Genomic DNA, 22,782 nt, shown 5'->3' on the forward strand with positions numbered 1-22,782 from the left:
ATATGCGTATACAATTTTTTGGATCCTAAATTGAAAAGTTTATTATGTGAGATCAATTTATTACACATTTATGTCAATATTCAATTTACCCAGATTGGCCTATTTAAAGCTGAAAATTTTATAGGTGACATTAGTCATTATTAAGACAAACCATAACTTGTGATATTAATGGGTGAACTTTGTTATTTAAAAATGAAACATGTCGTAGTCATAGTTTAATTAAAATGTAATTTCACAGGAAAAAATTGTCATTTTAAAAAAAAAACCTGTCTTTTCAACCAACAATTGCTTTTAAAAAGTTTCAATAGTGTCCAGTTTTTTAATGGTGCAAAACTGAACAGATTAAGCACAACATAAACTTGATAAAGCACTAACAAAAAATGTCCATTGTTTAATAAACCAAAATATGTTAAAAAACTTAATACATAATTTAAAAACTATTCATAATACATGTACGTTAGTAGTAAAATGTCATTTTAAAGTCAGTATTTTACATCATTTTTTTTACATATCATGAAAAAAAGGGTTTAATGTAGAAGCCACATTTGTACAACAATCCTGCCATATGAATCATACATGAAATGTTTATTTGTAAAATAATAACAGTGATGAACCATTGAACCATAGTAGAGCTTGGGGGGGGGGGGTGGTTGTAAGCTGAATATGACAACAGAGACAGCGGGAATGTCATTATTTTAACAAGACCATAGAATCCATTTAAAAAAAAAAATTTGGATGATGTTCAACATAAACATGTAACCTAAAAAATTATTTTAAATATTTTAAAACATGATATATTCCAAACGTTACGATTGGTTGGGAGGGAGGTAGGGGGGAGGTTGTGTGTAAATAATGTCACAAAAATTTTAGTTGAGTCATATGCGTGACGTCACTTATGTCATGTCATTTATTTGTCATGTTCTTCAAATTGTAAAAACACTTAAGTACCAATTCTTATGCAAACAAAAGGGCAAAAATAATCCCACCTAAACAAATGTAAAACAGGCACCATACAGTGTTATTTTGACACTCCATAAGATCTATAAAAAAAAATTGTTAAAACATTCAAGCCAACAAACTGTCCTACACACTACCACAGACTAAAATCAAATTAAAACGGTAACTTAATGAACATGTTTAAGAAAAATTGTACAGCTTTGTTAATATCATTAAAATAAGTATCCATGTAGATTGCATTGTAGTTAACCTTACTGTACAAACTATGATATTATTATGTACAAATAGCTTAATTTGGATATAGAAGGAACATTATTTTTAAAATGTATTAATACAATGAACACTCCCTCATCCATAAAAGTTAAATAAATGATCCCTAAAGAATAATAATCACAAAAGCTTTTCTTAAAACTAGGAATAATTTGAAATTAAACGATAAAAATATCAGACTTTTCAATAGTCATTTCTTTCAAACTGCTGATGCTTTTGTACTGAGGCTAATCGCAGCTTTCTAAAAACTAGGAATAATTTATAATTAAACGAGAGAAATATGAAACTAAATGGTCGTCTCTTTCAAACTGCTCTAATGACTGCTTTCTAAAAAACTAGGAATCGTATGAAATTAAACGAGAGAAATATGAAACTAAATGGTCGTCTCTTTCAAACTGCTCTAATGACAGCTTTCTTAAAACTAGGAATCATCTAAAATTAAACGAGAGAAATATGAAACTAAATGGTCGTCTCTCTCAAAATGCCGGAGCTCTTTTTGTCCGAGCGACGCAGCCTCCACTCCATGATGAGGTAGCCCGTGACGCCGGCGAGGCAGATGGAGCCAGTGATGTAGATCTTGGACATCATCCCCAGCACGTTGGAGTAGCCAAAGGCCATGGCGCTGCCCAGACCCTGGGCGATCCTCAGGAAGGCGAAGGCCTCTTCGTAGTGGTTGGGGAACACGACGCTCAGCAGACCTGCGATTGTACACGGACGGGGGAGGGGGAAGGTTAGAACGTAGACACATCTATATCTGTCTCTGTCCGTCCGTCGGCCCCCTTCCTCTATCCATCCCTTCATCCACCCACCATCCATCCAAAATATAATATTTAATGCAAGAACAAGACAGTAAAGCGCCGAATGATGAAGCGAGTCAAGATTTTATCAATTAGAGATAAGTGCAGTAGTAGGTATGAATGGAAGGAGAAGTTATTTGATTCAGAAGCAGAAGCTTATCAATACGGTGAATATTTCGTCAAAATACGGATATAGGGAAAGAGTCGGTAGAAACCGCTCTCTAAAAGGATAAGGATTTTGTGATAAGATAAATGACAAGTAAAACGTACAGTATTTTTTTTAAAATTGCAGATGAATAATTTTTTAGCTGTCTGGGACCACTTGTCTTAGTTGACGTGGTAGGACATTTGGTCAGACAGTGTGAGTGACAGCTTATGACTGAGAAAAATGGCTGAGGTGTGTGTGTGTGTGCGTTGGGCGGCTAGATATAGGTCTCATTCTTAATATAAAAAATTAAACGATTTCTTTAAAAGAAAAATAATTGTGTAAAGTAATCCAAGGAAACAAAAAAACAAAAACGTTATGAAAAAAAATTGAAAATCGACAAAAAAATATATTTATATGGCTTACTGTTAACTTGGCTGACCCAGATTCCATCGCTGATTCCCCAGAGGCCAAGGTCAACAAAAAATGGCACTAGCCAATCGGGAGAGGGCTTCCAGTAGATCATGTGGACAAGGACACCGAGGTTCAGACTGACAGCTGGGATGGTAAACATTCGTTAGCACATTAACACGGACATGTGACATCAAAACAATGGTAAACAAAAGTTTCGGTACCACGTTCACACAAAGATGTCATATTCGTTAGCACATTAACACAGACATTCGACATCTAAACATTCCCGGTAAACAGTGGCTTTGTAACCTCATTAACACAAAGATGTGAAATCTATACATTGATGGTAAACAGTGGCTTCGAAATCACATTTGTAACACAATGTGAAATCTTTACATCGATGATAAATTAAGTTTCGTCACCTCATTATCACAACACGTGAAAATGCTAACAGTGTTTGTACATAGTCGTTTAGTTATCACGGTAACACAAACAGGTAAAATCTAAAATGTGAAGGTGGGCGGTTAATTTATTAAAGAAAGAAGTGGGTTTGATCGTGAATTTAAACTACAATTAGCTGTAGAACGAGCTCAGAAGAGCATTATTTTAACAACAAAACATCGCCATCTTTCTGTATTTATCTCTTCACAGGATGATTCCAGGATACAAAAAGTACCGGGTATTGGGTTAGAGATCCATTAGTACTAGGTACCCGATCATGGACCCAATAGTACTAGGTACCCAATCATGGACCCATTAGTACTAGGTACTTAATCACGGACCCATCAGTACTAGGTACCCAATCATGGACACATTAGTACTAGGTACCCAATCATGGACACATTAGTACTAGGTACCCAATCATGGACCCATTAGTACTATGTACCCAATCATGGACCCATTAGTACTAGGTACCCAATCATGGACCCATTATTACTAGGCACCCAATCATGGGTTTATTAGTACTAGGTACCCAATCATGGACCCATTAGTACTAGGCACCCAATCATGGACCCATTAGTAATAGGAACCCAATCATGGACCTATTAGTACTAGGCACCCATTCCCATTAGTACTAGGTACCCAATCATGGACCCATTATTACTAGGCACCAAATTATGGAACCATTAGTAATGGAGATCCGGACAGAGGCTCATTAGTACTGGGTACCCATTCAAATTCATGAACCCATTGACCTTGACACGGAAACCACATTCACTTCCAGGACTACTACCACGTCTTAGCATAAAATAGCTTTACGTGACGATGGATGCCAAAGGTCAAAACAACAAAACAAAACAACAACACCATTAAAAAAAACAACGACAACAACAATATCGTTTTTGAGCTCCAACGTGCTGGTAAAAACTAGTTCCAACCGGAACACAATAGTTTATAAATAGATCACCTATAAAAACACATCAATCTGTCGCCTCTATAGTAAAATTTAACCCAACGTGGTACACACTAACTAGAGCAAGTTGTGGGCGTTAATTACTGTTTTAGTCAATAAGGTAATTAGCAATTAAAAAACACTAAAGCTGCTATGTAAAAACAACAACAGAAACGCAGTAGCCAATGTAGGTCTTACCTGCACACAAACACATATATAAACAGTGTTTCTTCCAGACTTTTTTTCTCCGGAGGGGGGGCACTTGAAATTTTCGTGGGGGGGGGGGGGGGGCGGACACTGTTAAAAGTATATTTTTTCTATATAAATTATATAAATTTCATTTCGTTCGGGAGGGGGGGGGGGTAGAATTTTTTCGGGGGGGGGGGGGGGGGGCAAAGAGAAGAGTTGCCTGGAAGAAAGGCTGTATATAAATGTATGTATATGCATAAATATGTATCTGTAGGGCCTATATATATATATATATATATATATATATATATATATATATATATATATATGTGTGTGTGTGTGTGTGACTTACATACATATACATGATCAATCAAAACGTCAGTCACCCTACCATCATGAACCTTACCAAATAAAATCTGCGGGACACGCCCCACCAGCTGGGTGAGTAGACCACTGAGGTAGGCGCTGAGGCTCCCGCACACCCCCAGGCAGATCATGGTGTAGCCGACCATGTGAATACCAAGGGCGCACGTCACGTAGGCCTGCACAATTCGATTCATTATTTAAAAAAAAAAGTAATTTAAAAACAAAACGTAATTAATCACACACGCCCGCAACCGTTTCCCAGTATTTGTTTCGATTAAATAATAATCATTAAAAAAGTTTTAAAAAACCCACGTTTTCTGATTGAACTAAAAAGTAGAAAATAAATACTATACATCACAATAATGCAAGCGATCACTCTACTATAAGCTATCAAAAACGTGGGTCGCCGAAGTAAAAGTTATATTACTATTGATTAGATAATACTATTGACTTATTAGGGAGCTTGTAGAGAGTCAACAGTATTAGAAACTGTAAGAAAATCACGGCGCCCCACGTTTTTGATAGCTTATAGTAGAGTGATCGCTTGCATTATTGTGATGTATAGTATTTATTTTCTACTTTTTAGTTCAATCAGAAAACGTGGGTTTTTTAAAACTTTTTTAATGATTATTATTTTCTACTTTTTAGTGTTTGTCTGTTTGTTTGCATGTAAATCTTGCTATCGATTTTATCTTTTCACTTTTTTTTGGGTAAACGAAGACAACTCGTAAAAAGACAACTCGTAAAAAGACAACTCGTAAAAAACACGTTGTGTGAATACGTTACTGACTAGAACACATAGATTTGAACCCGTGTCGAGTGGGATAGCAATCGTGTGCCCAACCACTCGACCATATCGTCTCCCCCATACTGGCCACCAGTTGTTACGTTATGGTTGTTTGTACACAAACACAGCGTGACAACTACTCAGTAAGCAAAAAGAGGGGGAGTGCCGAACCTTGTTTTCATCAAATTACAGTTACTGGGTAATGTCCCTTTTCCCCCACGTTTTTTGGTACAATTATATAGCGGTCTAAAATGATCAATAAAATGTTTCCATGGATTAATTTAGTAATAAAAACAATAGAATATTCAATTGTCATCCAAAACAAAGCTTCCCTGAAAATTTCAGCGCGCTAGCTAACTGGGAAGTGCCAGAAATTTCGATCGCAAGATTGGATTGGAAAGACAAACAAACACAGAAAGACACAGAGAAAGCAAGTTAAAGAAAACGTGGGAAAATATTGATTACAACACCATGATAGAATTGTTAACATTTTTAAAAGCCGACTATGAACGATCTCAGTGACTTAAAGTTTTCTTAAATTGTGGTCAAAGTTAGTCTGTTTACTGAGAAGGGCAATAACTCGATACGTCGTCATAAAAATACTAATCCCTGTTGTTTGCATATGAGGTGTGAAACGTGTATTGCTACATTCCAAGGCATTGCAAACGCGTGGAGTTTCTAGACTGGAAAGCTAGAATGACATTTTTAAAATTTGTAACCCAGAAATAACAATAACAATTGTTATTTTGCGTAACGCTTCACCTTATCAATTACAAAAACTAAATAGAATGAATAGGAAAGGAAACGTATGGAATTTGATTTATTTCGTACTCTGAATTTCAAATTTTGACACTATTTTTTAGAATGCCATTATGTACGCAGCCCCATCTGTCTTGGGCACAAAAGGGAAAAGATGATGAAAATTATGTATCAGCTATGGTGCACCATATCCATAAGAATAGCGTCTAAGGGAGACAATATCATCTAATATAAAATATAGACTAGCATAGAACAAAATAACTGACCTTGGTGAAGTCGGCAGTGACGAAACCAACTTCCATAAACGAGAACACCATCAGCGGCAAAAGCAGCAGGAACCGAACCCGCGTGCTGAACTTGACCAGAGACGTGAGCTGCGTCTTGACCCGCTCCAGGCGGGAGATGGGGGACTCGAGCAGGCGGGGGTTGAGTTTTTCTAGGCAGACGACGGCCAGCGCCATGGAGGCTAAGACGGAGGCCATGTAGATGCCCAGGAGAAGGTATTTAGTGTGGGCGTCGATGTGGAAGGAGGTGCCGCCGAGGTCGTCGTGTGGCATGAAGCTACTACCACACGACTGAATATGGGCGGGTTCTGACGTGTAGTCATCTGATGCGTTCAATGAGAGATTCTCATGTAATGTCATGAAAGAACTTGTAATGTGATGGGGTAGAGAGTTTGTTATATTTATTGAACTTGAATTTAACAGATCGGGTAGAAGGATAAGATCGGGCGAGGGGGTCCCGGATGATAAAACAAGCGAGGAGATGAGATTCCCGATGATGAAGTAAGCCTGGAAGAAAAGACCAAAGATACCGAAATATCTTGCCGAAACGACGGAGAAAACCTCGTTCTGCTCTTTGGCGCGACCTCTCGCGAGAAGCGTGACGTAGGTGCTCAGGGAGTTCCAGAACACGGCCAGGCCGACGCCCTGGCACATTGACACGGGCACCATGAGCCACATGGCGGGGTAGACGTTGGCCGCCACGTAGACAAAATGCGGGACGATCCCGGCGATCATGCAGCTCCGGGGCTGGAAGATCTGCACCAGGGAGAGGCTGAAGACGCTCCCCACCATGTACCCCACAAAACTGACAGCCGTAGAGATGACGCCCACGCCGTCTTCATGGTTCATACTACTCTGTAAATTCCGAACCGAACCCAACGCGATGAACAGGAGCGTCGTCGTCAGCCCAACCACTAGCAAATTTTTTGTATATTTCCCGCTGGCTATGACGTCAGTTGAAGAGCTTTCTGGTAAGAGAATCTTTTTATCATAATTCTGATCCACCACGGCCGTATTTAACCCGGAAATCGATCCAAAGGTCATATCCGTTTTTAGATAAATCAACGCCTTCTGGAAAACCTTCCCCAAGTGCGACTCGCTAGTCAAGTTTAAAAAACTCGCTTTCTCGTGAATGTTCTGCATGGTGGCGGCGCGTCTTCTATGGCCGACTTCCGGTTCGGCTAAATTCCCAAGACTGGAGTAGAGAAACGACTCGTCAACGGAGGAGAGAATTTTGTTGGTGATCCTGGGGTACTGCAGCGGTTCGTCCTCGTCAGAGAAACACGTGACCTTGTTCTCGTCAATGGTGGACAGGCCAGGGTGGAACTGACCATCGTCCGCCGGGTGGCCGTTAGACCCGTGTGAGGGGCCGTCCATGGTGGAGGGGGTCAAAGAAAGACAACCCTGTGATCAAACGGTGTTGGGTTGATGAGATGTTGATTCAATGATTGCTTGTCTGGGTGGTACAGTGATTGCATTGGAGTCGACCTCGGCATTGTAGAAAGTTAATGCATCTGTGTTTAAAAAAAAAATAATATTGGTTAATTAAAGCAGTAAATTGAAAACACTTTAATATGGAGATAAACATATATGTATATATCCAAGTATAAAATAGTATCATTTATATTGTATTTTATTTCAGCCGCTTTTATATGAAGTTGAACAGTGTTTCTTCCAAATTGTTTTCTATATAAATTTAATCTCGTCCGGGGAAAGGGGGGGGGGGGGGGGGCGGTAGACTTTCTTTGGGCGGGGGAGCCACCCCCCCTCCCCCGAAGAGATGCCCGGAAGAAACTGAAGTTGAATTGGCGTGATCGAGACGTAAAGCACAAGATTGCCAACCCGAAAGTCTCAACTTCAGTTCCACATCACGCCAACGAGTCCACCCAGCACTGATAAGGTACTCGACTCGAGGACGGGGAAACAAAATCTGTTGAACAAAGTACAGACTCCTTTTTTTAAGCAGATGTAAAATAAAACCGGTGAACTCAACTACACTCAGAGGCGTAGCTAGGGGGGGGGGGCGGGGGGGGGGGGGACGACATATGTCCCCGGGCGCCGACCTTAGGGGGGGGGGCGCCAAATTGAAAGTTTGAGGGGGGATGCAAATGAAAAGTTCGAGGGGGGGGGGGGTGCAAATCGAAAGTTTGAGGGGGGTGGGGGTGGAAATCGAAAGTTTGAGGGGGGGGGGTGCAAATGAAAAGTTCGAGGAGGGGGGGGGGGGTGCAAATCGAAAGTTTGTCCCCGGGCGCCGGGAAGGGTCGCTACGCCCATGGCTAAACTGCTTACTAGAATCTATATATCCACTACCGAACGCTAGGTATGAATTGAAAATTACATTAAAAAATACACACACATATTGTTTGAACTCTACTCACTAAAACGCCTCAGTGAAACTGGTATCCACTCTGTATCGGAGATCATCCTTATAAAAAATATTAAACACAACCCGGAAGTGTAGTTTGACCTATATCCCAGACAGCACGCTATATATAGACTTACACTAGATCTATACCGTCGTGATGCGGCTACACATCACCCTTCAAGTTAACACTTTTATTGAACGCGTCAATTTATGATATGACGTCATTAATACGTGTGTTCTTTGGTGTATTTTATAAATAGTAGCAGAAAAGTGTGGGGGGGAGGAATTACGACTGTACGGTTTTCTTTCTACGAATTCATTCTATGTAGTAATTCTATTACTGATACTGTAATCAGTCTCTCTCTCTCTCAGGCATTATATTTAATTAAATTATATAAAAAGGCATATAAGCATTTCAACCAGCTAAATCCCCCCCCCCCCTCTTTCGGAAGAAAAAAATGTCTTGAATGAAACCCTGAATGCTAATTTAATCTTTTAAAATCAGTGTTAAGTGTTAACGAATTAGGTTCCCATCAGAGTTGGATGGACTCAGGGACGGTCTACTGACTTGAACCCTGTTTCGAACTCGATACTTATGGGTTAGCAGCAGAGGCGTAGCGAGGGGGGGACGGACATATGTCCCCTGGCGCCGATCTTGGGGGGGGGGGGCAAATCAAAAGTTTGAGGGGGGAAGGGGGGGTGCAAAATCGAAAGTTTGTCCCAGGGCGCCGGGAAGGGTCGCTACGCCTCTAGTTAGCAGTCCAGCTCTCTACCGCTAGACAACTCCGTCCCATATGTAGCCTATAGGATTTCAATTTAATGCATCGTATTTACTAAGAACATTTAAATTAGGTATACTTGTCAGTTGTAGATTAGCCATACCAGCATACTCGGTTTGAAGATGTGTACATTGTTATTAACCATGATAACGAAATATGTACAGCTAATCGATAAGAACCAATAACGAGTAAATGGATTTTTTTTCTAGGCCATTTTACCGAAACTTATTTACGACAAACTCCTTGTTAAGAATTGCGTTGTTTCAGTTTAAAATAAACAGGAAGTGATCTCCCCTAAACTTTCTCGAATATTCTTATATAAAACAACAGGGGATGGGAACTCGGGATATAGTTATGATTTTTAATCCTTTTTAAATACATAAACTTTTTAAAATAAAATAGAATCTCATAGAAAAAAGTATTGCACACCAAGCGAACGCCGAATAAAGATGTTCATAATGGTGCGCAATATTATTAGTACTTTATAAATTTAGATGCGTTTTTGAGAAATCGGAAATAGCGTAAATTAGTACTTCCCGTCAACGGAAATTACTCAAAATTTAACAGAAGGTAGAGAATTAGATCTTTTACTTACATGTGAAATTTCATTTATCTATCTGAAATAGTACTCAAGTTATAGGCTTTTGAAAAATTCAAAGTAGAAAAAGTACCACTTCCGGTTATCGGAAATCGCTCAAAAGTTGATACGGATCTACGATTTTGATAAAATATTTATATATGAAATTTCATCAACCTAGCTGTAACGGTACTCAAGTAATCGTGTTTACACACACACACACACACAGACACACAGACAAGATTGCAAAATTATGTTTTTCCGTATCAGTGAGGTGTAAAACGTCTAGATTTGTAAAAATCTCGATTTTTTTTTTTTGCACGATTACAATACTTTCTCTATACTACGTATATACGAGAAAGTAAAAAAATAAAAATAATTAATAACGCAATTTAAAACGTTATACACATATTTTACTGTTATACAATTACAATTAATATTTTATACTGTATTGGTTAAAGTTCTAAATCAGTAAAGATACTGTCTGGAACAAAATGTGTTTTTTTTTTTTTAAATTTTAATTTAAATACATATCTGCCAAAGACTGCCATTTTTTATATATGGGAAAATATACAAGGGAGACAACGCAACGAAAATTACTGAGCTGTCGATTTTAGTAAATTTTAGAAAGATATATTAAAAAGAAAAATATCACAGTGTGAATTATCAGACAAAGCTATTTACAGGGTTTAGAAAATATTAAAAATTAATAGTCACGCTAACATGCATTAAAAATCTTTCATGTTATAAAGTTTGAAAACAGTGACTTTAATGTATAATTTTTTCTAAGACAAGCAATTTATTCAGCTATATCATCGCTGCGTACCCTTTGGCTTTTTCGAGAACAATTATTTAAACAATAACTATAACTTATTCATATAATTCTAAAAAAAAAAAACAAAAACTCATTCATATAATCTATAGTTCTACCTAGAGAAGCAACATTAATACTAAACGTGGTTGTATGGCCTATTACTTGACTAATACTCCAACGCCACGCTATCCGTGTGATGGAAAATCCGCCATCAGTAAGTAACATGTAGCTAATACTCCATAGTAAGAATTATAAAGCTGAAAAATGTACACACGTGTTATGAAAAGAGTGCACCATGCACATCTAGAAACAAGACTGGCGGTAAAAAATGAAAGAAACGTAACCTTGCCTTCTTGTGATGTACTTGATGTAAGTGCTCTCCCCTTTGCCTGGCCTCGTTCTCGGATTGTGCTGACGGACACCCACACACCCAAGCCAACTCACAACACGTCGTGCCAAAAACAAAACCAAAACAAACCGCCGTCTTGTTGCCCTTCCCTCACCTAGTCTCTCGGCGAATAACTGAACAACCAAGGGGAGGGTGTGTGTGTGTGTGTGAGGGGGGGGGGGGGTGGGAGGGTGTGTGTGTGTGAGGGGGGGTGGGTGGTGTGAGGGTGTGTGTGTGTGAGGGGTGTGTGTGTGTGTGTGAGGGGGGGTGGGTGGGTGTGTGTGTGTGAGGGGGGGTGGGTGGGAGGGTGTGTGTGAGGGGGGGGGGTGGGTGGGAGGGTGTGTGTGAGGGGGGTGTGTGTGTGAGGGGGGAGGGTGTGTGTGAGGGGGTGAGGGTGTGTGTGTGTGATGGGAGGAGGGTGTGTGTGTGTGTGAGGGGAGGAGGGTGTGTGTGAGGGGGGAAGGGTGTGTGTGTGGGGGGGAGGGTGTGTGTGGGGGGAAGGGTGTGTGTGTGTGATTTGTCACCACATAATGTGAAATTAGGACTATAGTACATACTAATACATCACATGAAATGTTTAAAATAGCCTTTAATAGGTAGTAAATGAGGATGAGTGTCAAGAAGTTGTGTAGCAATGAAAGATAGATGAGCTGGTAGTGGTAGGGTATGTGTGCGTTGGGTGGATGGGGGGGGGGGGGGGCATATTGGGTATTGCATAAAAATCCAGTTTTTTCTCTCTCTCTCTCTCATGCTAGTTATTTGAGCGTTCAAAACGGCCGCTTCTTCGCCTCCCTTCTACTTCTACCACTAATTGAAATTTAAAAAAAAAAAAAAATTAAGTTCATAACTTACGCAAGCGTGCAAGGACAGGACATACTTGAAACTACCCGCCATGGAAGTCTAAAAATAGTATCTAGCGGTTGGAGTTGAAGCCTATGAATCAACCGTCACGGCCCAATGCACCCACTAAAAACGTGTGTTTTTTTTTTTTTTTTTTGAAGTGTGTCTGCTGTACGCTAGGGTCAGTAGGTGAACTGTTTTAGTTTTATAAAGTAAAACATTATCTTTTGAATACTTTATAACCATCTAATAAAGAGCGTTTAAAAAAACAAAAACAACATACTTATTGTTTTAATAGAAATAATGAGTGGATAGGGAAGTGGATGTAGGCCTAAAATAATATTGACTAAGTTACAGTGATGTAAAAGGTCAAGTATCTTTGTTTACACACTATGTCGCCTGTGCACTAAGGACAAGTAGGTCAACCCGCCCGTGAACCGCGGGAATAAAAATCAACAGTTGGCACAAGGGGAGAGAAGACAAGTAAAAAACAACCGCTCGCCTATGATCTCGTTTAGCAACACGGGACACACACAACTTACAGATTTTTGAGCCAAAAAAAAAAAAAAAAAAAAAAAATTATATATATATATATATATATATATATATATATATATATATATATATATATATATATATATATATATATATATATATATATATATATATATATATATATATATATATATATATATATATATATATATATATATATATTAAAAATTGCCAGAAAAAAAAACGGGAAAAAAAAGCAACAGCGGACATATTTATAGGCCACACAAAACCTACGCATGTTTTAATTTTAAAGCCTAAAAATTAAAAAAAAAATTAATTAATTAATTAAAAAAGCGACGGACACATTTTTAGGCCACACACATTTTAATTTTAAATTTTAATTTTAAGCCACAAAGAAAAAGGAAATAAAGAAAAAGAAAAAACCAAACAAATAATAAAAAAAAAAACGACGGACATAGGCCTACTTCTTTTAGGCCACATAAAATTCACATTTTTTGGGCACTAAACTTAACTATGACACATGAATGGAGAAATTCAATACGTCTTAGGGATAGTGTGTTAGAACGATGCAGAATATCGTCAAAAACATACAAGTTCCATACACTATACACTGGGATTCATGCTTCTACATCTGCAATTAGTGTAATAAACAGAACATTGGGCACAATGTATCGTAGGCCTATAACACGTTCCAGGTAAAGTTTCTTCCAGGCATATCTTCACCCCCCCCCCCGAACGAAATATAATTTACGAGCCGACCCGCACCGTATCATACGCCGCTATTTAGTTGTTTTATTTTCTACTTTCAGTAATTCAAAATTTGTGAATTCGACAGTACCAATGCTGCCACTGAAAATATTTGCATTAAAACACTATCAGTAGGTCGTTAAGGACCATCCCCACCCCACCCCGCGAAGCAGCCTCCTCTTAGTTTCAAACTAAATTATTTGCCCCTAATAGCCGTCACTAAACCCGGCTCTGCGATTGTAAACATTTAGCGTAAACCATAGCTCACCAGACCATGTGGGGGTCGTGGTGGTAGGGATATGCCTAGAGAGGAAGGAGAGGGGGTTGCTAGGCGCGCTTACAGCTTGGTGTTTTCTAACGTCTCCAACAAGAGAATTATATATATATATATATATATATATATATATATATATATATATATATATATATATATATATATATATATATATATATATAAGATAGAAGATACAAAAACATACTTTTACCCCGGAGTAAAAAAAGTCTGAAAGAAACACTGGCTCCGGTTTTTACCGCAACATATTTACCCAATATTCGCACTCCGCTATGTGTACAGTATTCTATAATCTCTTTTTTAGAACACGTTGAAACTCCTATAAAAATATATATTCACACTCCGTCAGTTTAACAAGACAGCCTGACATACAACGCGAACAGCAGCACCCAGGGTCTACCCAGTTAAATCCAGTTTCACACAAAGCATAACCTTGTATGATCTTAGGCGAAAATCTTTATATTGATCGTTAGAACCTTATATTAACAGGTTCACCCCTTTACTGCCCCGTAAGGAAAGACGACACGTCCATTAAAGCCTAAAAACCTAAAAGTCTCGGAAAAAGGTTGCTCAAAACTTATATGCCATGACACTTTAAACATACCTGGATTCGATCGAACCCCAGGGGTTCGGCGAGTCAGTCTAGGGGTTTGGCGGAGGTCAAGACACACACCCGACTCGGATTTTGTCAGTGCGGGCGATACAGCTTTTAAGAAGGGTTCGGTGAATGCGCATATGAAACTGGCGGGGTTCGGTACTTCCAAAAAAAAAGGTTGAAAATCACTGTATTAAAGTATGCTGCAATCTTAAATGTCAATATAGAGGTTACAGTGTGGTAAGGACGAGATGGCGCGTGAGTTATGGGGGTGAAGTGGGGGTGCGCTAGAAGTGTGGATAGGCTGAAACTGTATAGGTACAAGGCGGTCAAACTAAACAACGAAATCACGCGTGCGAACATTTATAGTATAGTGTAGATACTCCTACAGATTTCCTTTATTTTGACCTTAAAGAAAAGTAACTGTATCCATCTTTAATCTTATTTTCTTTTAAATAAAAAAGGCTAAGGTTATGCTTAGATCTTGCGCTTTCAAAGTAAAGGTATAAAGATGAAGCAGTTATTTATTTTTGTTTACAATGAGAGACAACCCACATGTTCACCGATGTGGTATCAATAGGTATGCTATCAGATAGCGTTAGTTTTGGAGTTGAGGTGTTGTTATTGACAAAAGGAGGAATATGCGAATATGTTAAGTTATGTTCAAGGTCCCGTCTGGCTTTATGTTAAAGAGTTTATGGAAATGAATAAACTATACTTTTAAAACGTTTATTGAATACATGACCGTGTCTGCGGGACATATTACTCACCATGCAAATGCAAATAGCCGCCATCTAATTAATTATACTATACATATTTTATATTAGTGTAGCAGTACTGTAAGTTTGTTGGAAGGCGGATGTAGAGGGATGACAGCTGTCGGTTGTAGGTAGTCTCACGCTATTTATTCTGGCTACAATAGACTTAGACATTGAGGTATGATTGTCTTATGAGGGGTCCGGTCGTGAGCACTGCGCACTTTAACGCCCAGGCATGTCTACAAGAGCTAGACTGCTAGCCTGAAAGTCTCGAGTTCGAATCCGGATTCAAGTCAGTAAAACGTCTGAGTCCATCCAGCTCTAATGGGTACCTAACTCGTGTTAATGAAAGTAAAGGCGGCTGGGCAATGTGCTGACCACACCTTCCCTTTATATACCGAGGAGGTCAAGAAACATGAACTCTTCTTCATCTGCCCAATGGATCGCTAGGTCTAAAGAGGATTTTTTTCCCCTACTGCTCACCTGTCTACCACCAGTGTCCTATACCTTTGATCACCCTATATAGACCACCTATTTCCGGCTCACTGGTAGTACATTATCCCATACGTCAGGGCCCAGTTTTAGCCCACAAGGTCCAACAATACCGCATACGTCTGTGTAAACACAAACCCATACGCCCCATATAAGCCATTCCTCTAACCTTTAAACCCACACTTGTCTACCACAGTGCCCCATACCATTGATCACCCTATATAAACTGCCTAGTTTCGGCTCACGGGTAATAAATTATCTTATACGCCAGTGTCCAGTTTTAGCCCATAGGCCAGTGTCCAGTATTAGCCCATACGTCTGTGTAAACACAACCCCATACGCCAGTGTCCAATATTAGCACATACTTCAGGGTCCAACGATATTGCATACGTCGGTGTACACACAACCCCATACGCCCCATATAAACCGTTCCCCTAACCAAAGATCCAGTTCAAGACAGAAGCCAACAACGACTGAGTCTGAACCTTTACCTGAAATAACCTGACTCAGTTGAACACTACTATAGTTACCTGTAACACGCACGCAGCCCCACTCTTTCATACATCGGCTGTGACGTAATTCAAATCCTGGGTCTATATGACACAGACCAGCGAAATATCTTCTATAAATAACTCTGTATAATTTTTTTTTAGGTTAGGAAAATGAATACACAAAAGTTGAGCTTTTGGCTGAATATGTAAAAAAATATAGATGTACACTCATAATAAACTAACTTAAATCTAAACTGACTTCAAAAACTAACAAAATGTATTGAATTGTATTGTATAGGCCTACATCGAACGAACACACGAGTAAATTGAGCATATAAGAATCTATATTCAATTAAAATTATAAATTTAAAACTAATTTACAAAGTAAGAATACGAAAGAATGATCCTACTGAAGAAAACCACTCATATTTCTAATCCACGTTTGAATGAACAGGTACAAAGAAACAACCAACCTACCTCTGGAGGGCGGAATATCGTACTGAAACCGACTACGACACGGCCTGACCAGCCCAGCAGTGTTACGTAATCGATAATCCCCTGGCTGCGACCTTATTAACGCTTATAAAACTACAAACATCTGTGCGCGGACAGACGGGCGACGGCAAGGGCGGATCTGGGTTGGGGGTGTTTTATTATTCTATGATAGAAATGGCTAAGTTCAAATGGGGGTGTTTTTACTAAACTATGATAGAACTGGCTAAGTTCAAAAAGTTAGACATAATGTCTGAAATGTCTATTTTTAACTAGGATAATTCTTTACTGTCGTTTATATTTAGAGGTCGGGGGTGGAAATGGTGTGGGGCTTTAGGGCAGATGTGTTGAATTAAGAGGATGGGGGGGGGGGGGAATGGTTGCGTATGAACGATTACAACCTGCTTTACAAAGACTGCTTTCTCGTTCGCCGGAGTGTGACTGAACCGCCTTAATGTATCGGCCTACACATACAATTTATATCACTAAATAAATGCTTGGGATACAGGATGCAGGCAAGTGATTTAAAAATGGCCTGTGGTGAAACAGGATGAATGTGATATAAAAATGCTTGTGTAACAAGTTATGAAATAGGGGTCAACTTGTCCTATGCTATATACGCATGTTCAGTACCAGAGGCGTCGCGAGGCGGGTGCCGGGGGTGCGAACCGCACCGGGTGACACCATTTGGGGGTGACACCAAGAAAAAAAATTCCAAGATAAATAGAATAAATATGTTTTGTTTTTTTTGCCAGTTCAATGAATGGTTAATTATAGCTAAAAAGTATTTAAAGTACATAGTGATGATCCCGACAAGGAAGTGGTGGTGGTGATACCATGACGTAAACATGCAAACTATAGAGAAAACAATGCTACACCCAGCTGTAATAGGGCTGGTAAGTAGGTCACCAACCAGTTCTACGGCTCAATAAAACCTGCATGAGCCATAAAACTGGTTGGTGACCTACTTACCAGCCCTATAACAACCGACTATAGATAAACATCAATAGTATTAAATGTGAACATTTTAAAGCTTTAGCTGGGGGGGGGGGGGAGAGAGTGACACCAACTGCAAACTTTACAGAGCAAAAAGAATGAGGGGGGGGGACACCGTGATGTGGCGCACCGGGTGACACCCCACCTAACGACGCCACTGTTCAGTACGATAACCACCTCCATCTGTCAATCACGCCCATAGGTTAGGCGGGGCAGTTTCACAAATCAGTAACCCAATTTTTTCAGCTGTAATATAAGTCAAGTTACCCTTTCAGACATAGCGATCCATGGGACAGATGAAATAGAGTTCATCTGCTTATGTGACCAGTGTTTCTTTCACACTTATTTCTCCAGGAGGGGGACGACGACACACTGGTTAAACGATATATTTTCTAAATAAATGCTATTTCGTTTCGGGGGCAGTGCTCCCCCCCCCTCCCGAAGCGATACCCGAAAGAAACACTATCTTTGAGGCATATAAAGGATTCGTGTGGCTAGCACTATGCCCAGCCGCATTTACTTTACCCGAGCCAGGTACCCATCAGTGCTGGGTGGACTCAGTGATGTCCTACCTGCTTGAGTTTCGGGATCCGAATTCGGGTACGCAGTCGTGCGCTCTACCACCCAACCACCTAGTCTCAAGCTACTTTAATATGATAGCACTTTTAAAATTTTAGTGTATTTTACAAACTTAAACAAATATGTGACAGTAGGTTGCTTATTATGTTACACGCCAAATACACAACATAATGATTATTGTAAAACGATGCTGATACCCGTGATAGCTTACACTGCTACAAATAATTTAGGGCCGATTACATGCAAATGTATTGTCGACAATCAAAAATTATTTTAAAAAATATTTTAAAGTATTCCTTCTTAAAAATTACCTTTTAAAAAACTTAATAATATTATTTACGTCACCATTTCGTGTTTAATTCAGCACCCCCATTCTATCCACGCCTATACCTTAGAAGCTGTTCGATCTGGTAAAATCCGGAGCCATATTTTTTCTTCTTACCGGTTGCTAACAGTACAGCGTGCTTCCCTCCCTTTACTCAATCAAACGGTGACGCGTCGAAATAAAGGGGTGTGCCTTTTTTGACCTAATTTGGCCCCTGCTCAAGTTAAAGAACTTGACCTATACCTTAACTGAACGTATTAATGTATAAAAAAAATGGTGGGTCTCTATAGGTCTTCATGGTTAGAATTTTGCGTAAGCCGTTACAGTATACTGAGAAGTGGTTGTGCGTTGGATTATATTATGAAAGAATCGGTGTGGTTGTGTGGAGGCACGAGTGGACTGGATGTGTCCACAAGGCCCAAGAAATTTTAAAATGAGTCCTCAATCCTAGATTGAAATTTTCATTGTACATTTTTCCTCCACGAAAGTCTGAAAATTATTGATAAAATACCCGACAATTTATTTTAATCAAAACACTAATAGGACTAATACAGTACCGTTCCATATATTTTCCAGGAGGGCAACCGGGATTTTTTCCTATAGACCCCTGTATGGAAGAAAGGGTAAGTGAAGTGGGGATGGTTTATTAAAAACAAGGTAATTAAAAAGTCTAGTGACAATTTTAGCGCAATTTCCTTATGTTATCTAAAAATAGCTCTGTCGTAGCGTAAATCAAGAGCAGGGTTAGTAAAACCATTGGTTAAAATACATGTTTTATTTACAATAGAGTTACATGATTAAAAACCATTGCGCGCCTAGCTACTGAACGTGATGACGCAGCCATTGAACGTGATGGCGCAGCTATTGAACGTGATGACGCGTGTGGTGTGGTTAGAAAAAATGCCTACTAATTCGGTCCAAATTTTAAATAATTCAAAAATTTTTTTTGTGACCGAACGAAAGGATATTTTTGAAAACTTTCTTCGGCAATATTGTTCTAAATTATGGCAGAAATCGATTGGTACATGTTTGAAGTCGCTAAGTGGTCTGGTTGTCGAGATATGGGCCAAAAACTGCTTTTTTTCGAGGTTTTTTTGGCTTTTCCGGGAAATCCATGAAAGAAACCCGGAATTTTTATGGCCTATGTTCATCCTCGTAACTTGCTTAACATAATTGCTTTTGGAACTAGTCCTCGATATTGCTTCGTTGAGGAGGAGATACGACTTAAAGCTGCGGACACACATTCATCCATCCATCCAGAAATGACGGGTTAATAAACGCAATTCTCCAGAATGGAAATTGCGCTAAAAATTAGTTACCTACTTTATTACTATTAGCCAGATCTAGATACTCTTTTAGTAAGTCGGTATGGTTTGGTGGGTGGAACTTCGAGCTATCAATTTGGTGGGGGAATGGGGGGGGGGGGAAGAGGCAAAAGGGTCTGGGACTGACTTGTGACGATGGGGGTAAAAATCATCCAACATGTCCTAGGTGACGTCATTCGTGGACGGCTCCTATTGCATCTTAAATTCGTTACATTTGCCACTAATGGGCATTATTTTAGCATACAACGGTTCAATTAGTTTGAGTGTTATAAAACATAAGGCCATAACACTAACAGATGTCGAAGAAGTCGCTTACATTAAATAATATCAGAGAATGATCTGGGATCTAGAAAAAGAGAGCCACTGTAGCGTAAAACTGGTGAAAAAATTTGGGTACGGTCAACTCATTGATAATGAGGCAGGATAACGTGCACATTAATTATAATTATTATATTATTTATATTTATGTTAATTTTAAGATCACAATTTCATTTAAGATTATTGAGAATTATGGAGGTGTTAGCCTTTAATTTTTTTCTTCGAACTTGGCTAGGTCCTAGACTCTAGTCTATCTAGGCCTATGCTAATTTTTCTAGGTCTATTTGTTTAAACGAAGGAGATAACTCTGGAGCTGTGTTAGTTAACATTTCTCTCTGTTATTTTCTCCCCTTCTTAATGAATCGCGTACATTGTACATCTATATATATAATTCTCTTCTTCGAGCCGTTAGAAAACAAGCTGCAAACGCTCTCCCTACCTCCCCACCCCTACATGGTTTTAGTGAGCTGTGTTCACTCTAAATGTTTACAAGCAGAGCCAACGATTTTAAACGTAGGGGGGGGGGGGGGGGGGAAGGGGGGGGGGAGGGAAGGAAGGGGGGGGGTTATGGTCCTTAACGAGCTACTTATAGTGTTTTAAAGAAATATTTTCAGTGTCAGCGTTGGTAATGTCGAATTCACAAATTATGAATTATTGAAAATTAGAAACAACTAAATAGCGGCGTATGTTGGGTGTGGGGAAATTGCGAGACGCGAAAAGCGAAATGGCGAGGCGGGAAAATGCGAGAAGGGCGCGAAAACGGTCGGTCACGTGACTTTTTTGTCTCGCATTTTACCACAAGCCGATACTTACGCTGGGTGGTGTTGAAATGCGAAGATTTCTGCGAAAAATTTACCGCACCCGATTTTCAGTGGTATTTGGTCCAGACTTCAAAGACGTTTCGTTTACATTGTTAAAACTTCCGATTTTTCCGTCGCTAGACATACTGATGATTTGTCAACTCCCCCCCCATCTTTTGTGTCGACTTAGAATACCACCTTGTTCGAAACCGACGGAAATACCGCCGACGATAGATCAACTTCTGTCTTTTGTGTGGAACGCCGAGGCCGCCTGATTTACCGTCTTTGAAGATCGCCGTGCCCGGATCCGCTGCCGCCGCAAACATATTTTCTATTGTTGCATAGAAATTTTGTATTATAGCCGCCGCCTACGATTTTTTTCTAGCTTTTTTTACCATATAAATCTAAGCACAAGGAAATGCCTACATCATTTGGATACAAAATAAAGTGACGTCACCGATATTATCAGTTGCTCGTGCTATATCGTAAGCTATGGGCCTACTTCAAATATTTTTAAAACCAAGTTGAACTTATCTGAATTTTTTGGTTTTGGTGGTGGTGTTATTTGGGGTCTTCCATAAATGACGTCACACTCGTAGGGTGGGGGTCTGTAATTTTATGACGATGTGTGATGAGGGGGAGGAGGTGGGGGGGGGGTAGATGTGAAGTCACACTATAAAAAAGCAATGTTAGAAAAAGAATTTTAGACGTTTTTTCGCGTTTTAGAAAACTGTTTTAATACATTGTAATAGGAATTGATTAAAATACTTTATTTTGACCGAAATTAGACAAGATTTTGGGAAAATATCAATGTTTTAAAAAAACTCAATTGCTGGTGACAACAATGAGCAAGACATTGCCAAAATTACAGAAATGAGAAAAAATACAAATTATAAAAAACGGAAAACAGATGTTGAGCGTGCGGATGATGATGATGAGAACATGGGTGCCAGTGTTGTTTGTGGGATGAACGAGGAGGTCAACTGTGATGAGAATGTGAAATGTTGTGAATGTGGATTGGAAGAAGTAGCAAAAGAAAAATGTATAAATGGGAGTCTAATGAACTGGGTTGGGTGTACTATGTGTGAAAGATGGTGTCACGAGGTGTGTTTGAGGACTGTTTCAGAAGATTTTGTTTGTAAATTTTGTTTGTAATTAAAATTACTTAATAAAAAAATAAATTGCACTTTTTAGAATTCTTTATACTTTTACACTTTTTGCAAGTACAAAATTCCATAAATAGATGTTGCAAAATATCTCTCCTGCTGACAAGATTATACCAATTCACAATGACACAGCTCACGTTTGTATAAACATGAACGGGCTAGATTTTTAAATTAATGCCGACTGAGACGGGATTTTCCTCTCGCTAACAAGAGCGGGTGATGACAGTAGCACAGCAACGATGTTAGGATTTTTAAATAGATAGATCTAGATATAGATCTATCTATCTTCTTAGTATCTAGATAAAAAATAACAACATACAACACTCGTGTTAAAGGGTATGGTTAAGTGCTTGTTCATTTTAAAAATATTTTAAAAAATAATTGAAACAAATAAAGATGGAAAAAAAAGAAAAAAAATGTTTTTCGCAAAAAGTGCCTCGCTATTTACCCTTAATTCCGCAGGTATGTCTCGCATTACCTTCTCGCATTTTCCCGCCTCGCCATTTCGCTTTTCGCAATTTCCCCACACCCGCGTATGTTATGCCGCGGGCCGGCTCGTTATTTGAATTTCTAGTTTTAAAGAATCTTTTTTATTTTCGAAAGACTATACACAAACATAACGCGTAACAGAGTTGTTTAGAATTGTGGACGGTAAAATAATAATTGGAAATACTATAGTAATTGATATCTTACGTGAGCATTTCGTATTGATTATTGACAATATTGAGCCATACAACAGTTGTTTTGTTTCGATAATCACATTCTT

At 39.1% G+C, this 22,782-nt stretch overlaps 1 protein-coding gene across 3 annotated transcripts; it reads right to left on the reverse strand.

Moving 5' to 3' along the window:
• Positions 1–646: 646 nt before the first annotated feature.
• Positions 647–22,778, reverse strand: LOC131951080 (protein unc-93 homolog A). 3 transcript variants are annotated; one of them, XM_059313359.1, is made up of 5 exons: positions 22,710–22,778; positions 6,344–7,875; positions 4,572–4,707; positions 2,596–2,727; positions 647–1,925 (listed from the first exon to the last, which is right to left on the reverse strand). In XM_059313359.1, the coding sequence occupies exons 2-5, from the start codon at positions 7,736–7,738 to the stop codon at positions 1,687–1,689; spliced, it is 1,902 nt and encodes a 633-aa protein (XP_059169342.1). In that variant the 5' UTR covers positions 7,739–7,875; positions 22,710–22,778; the 3' UTR covers positions 647–1,686. The 3 variants fall into 3 exon arrangements, with proteins under 3 accessions (XP_059169342.1, XP_059169341.1, XP_059169343.1); XM_059313358.1 differs by lacking the exon at positions 22,710–22,778 and adding an exon at positions 16,493–16,623; XM_059313360.1 differs by lacking the exon at positions 22,710–22,778 and adding an exon at positions 11,171–11,201.
• Positions 22,779–22,782: the final 4 nt, after the last annotated feature.

This window comes from Physella acuta, unplaced genomic scaffold (assembly GCF_028476545.2).
Source record: "Physella acuta isolate Inbredline_101_S28 unplaced genomic scaffold, ASM2847654v3 ptg000797l, whole genome shotgun sequence".
NCBI lineage: Eukaryota > Metazoa > Mollusca > Gastropoda > Physidae > Physella > Physella acuta.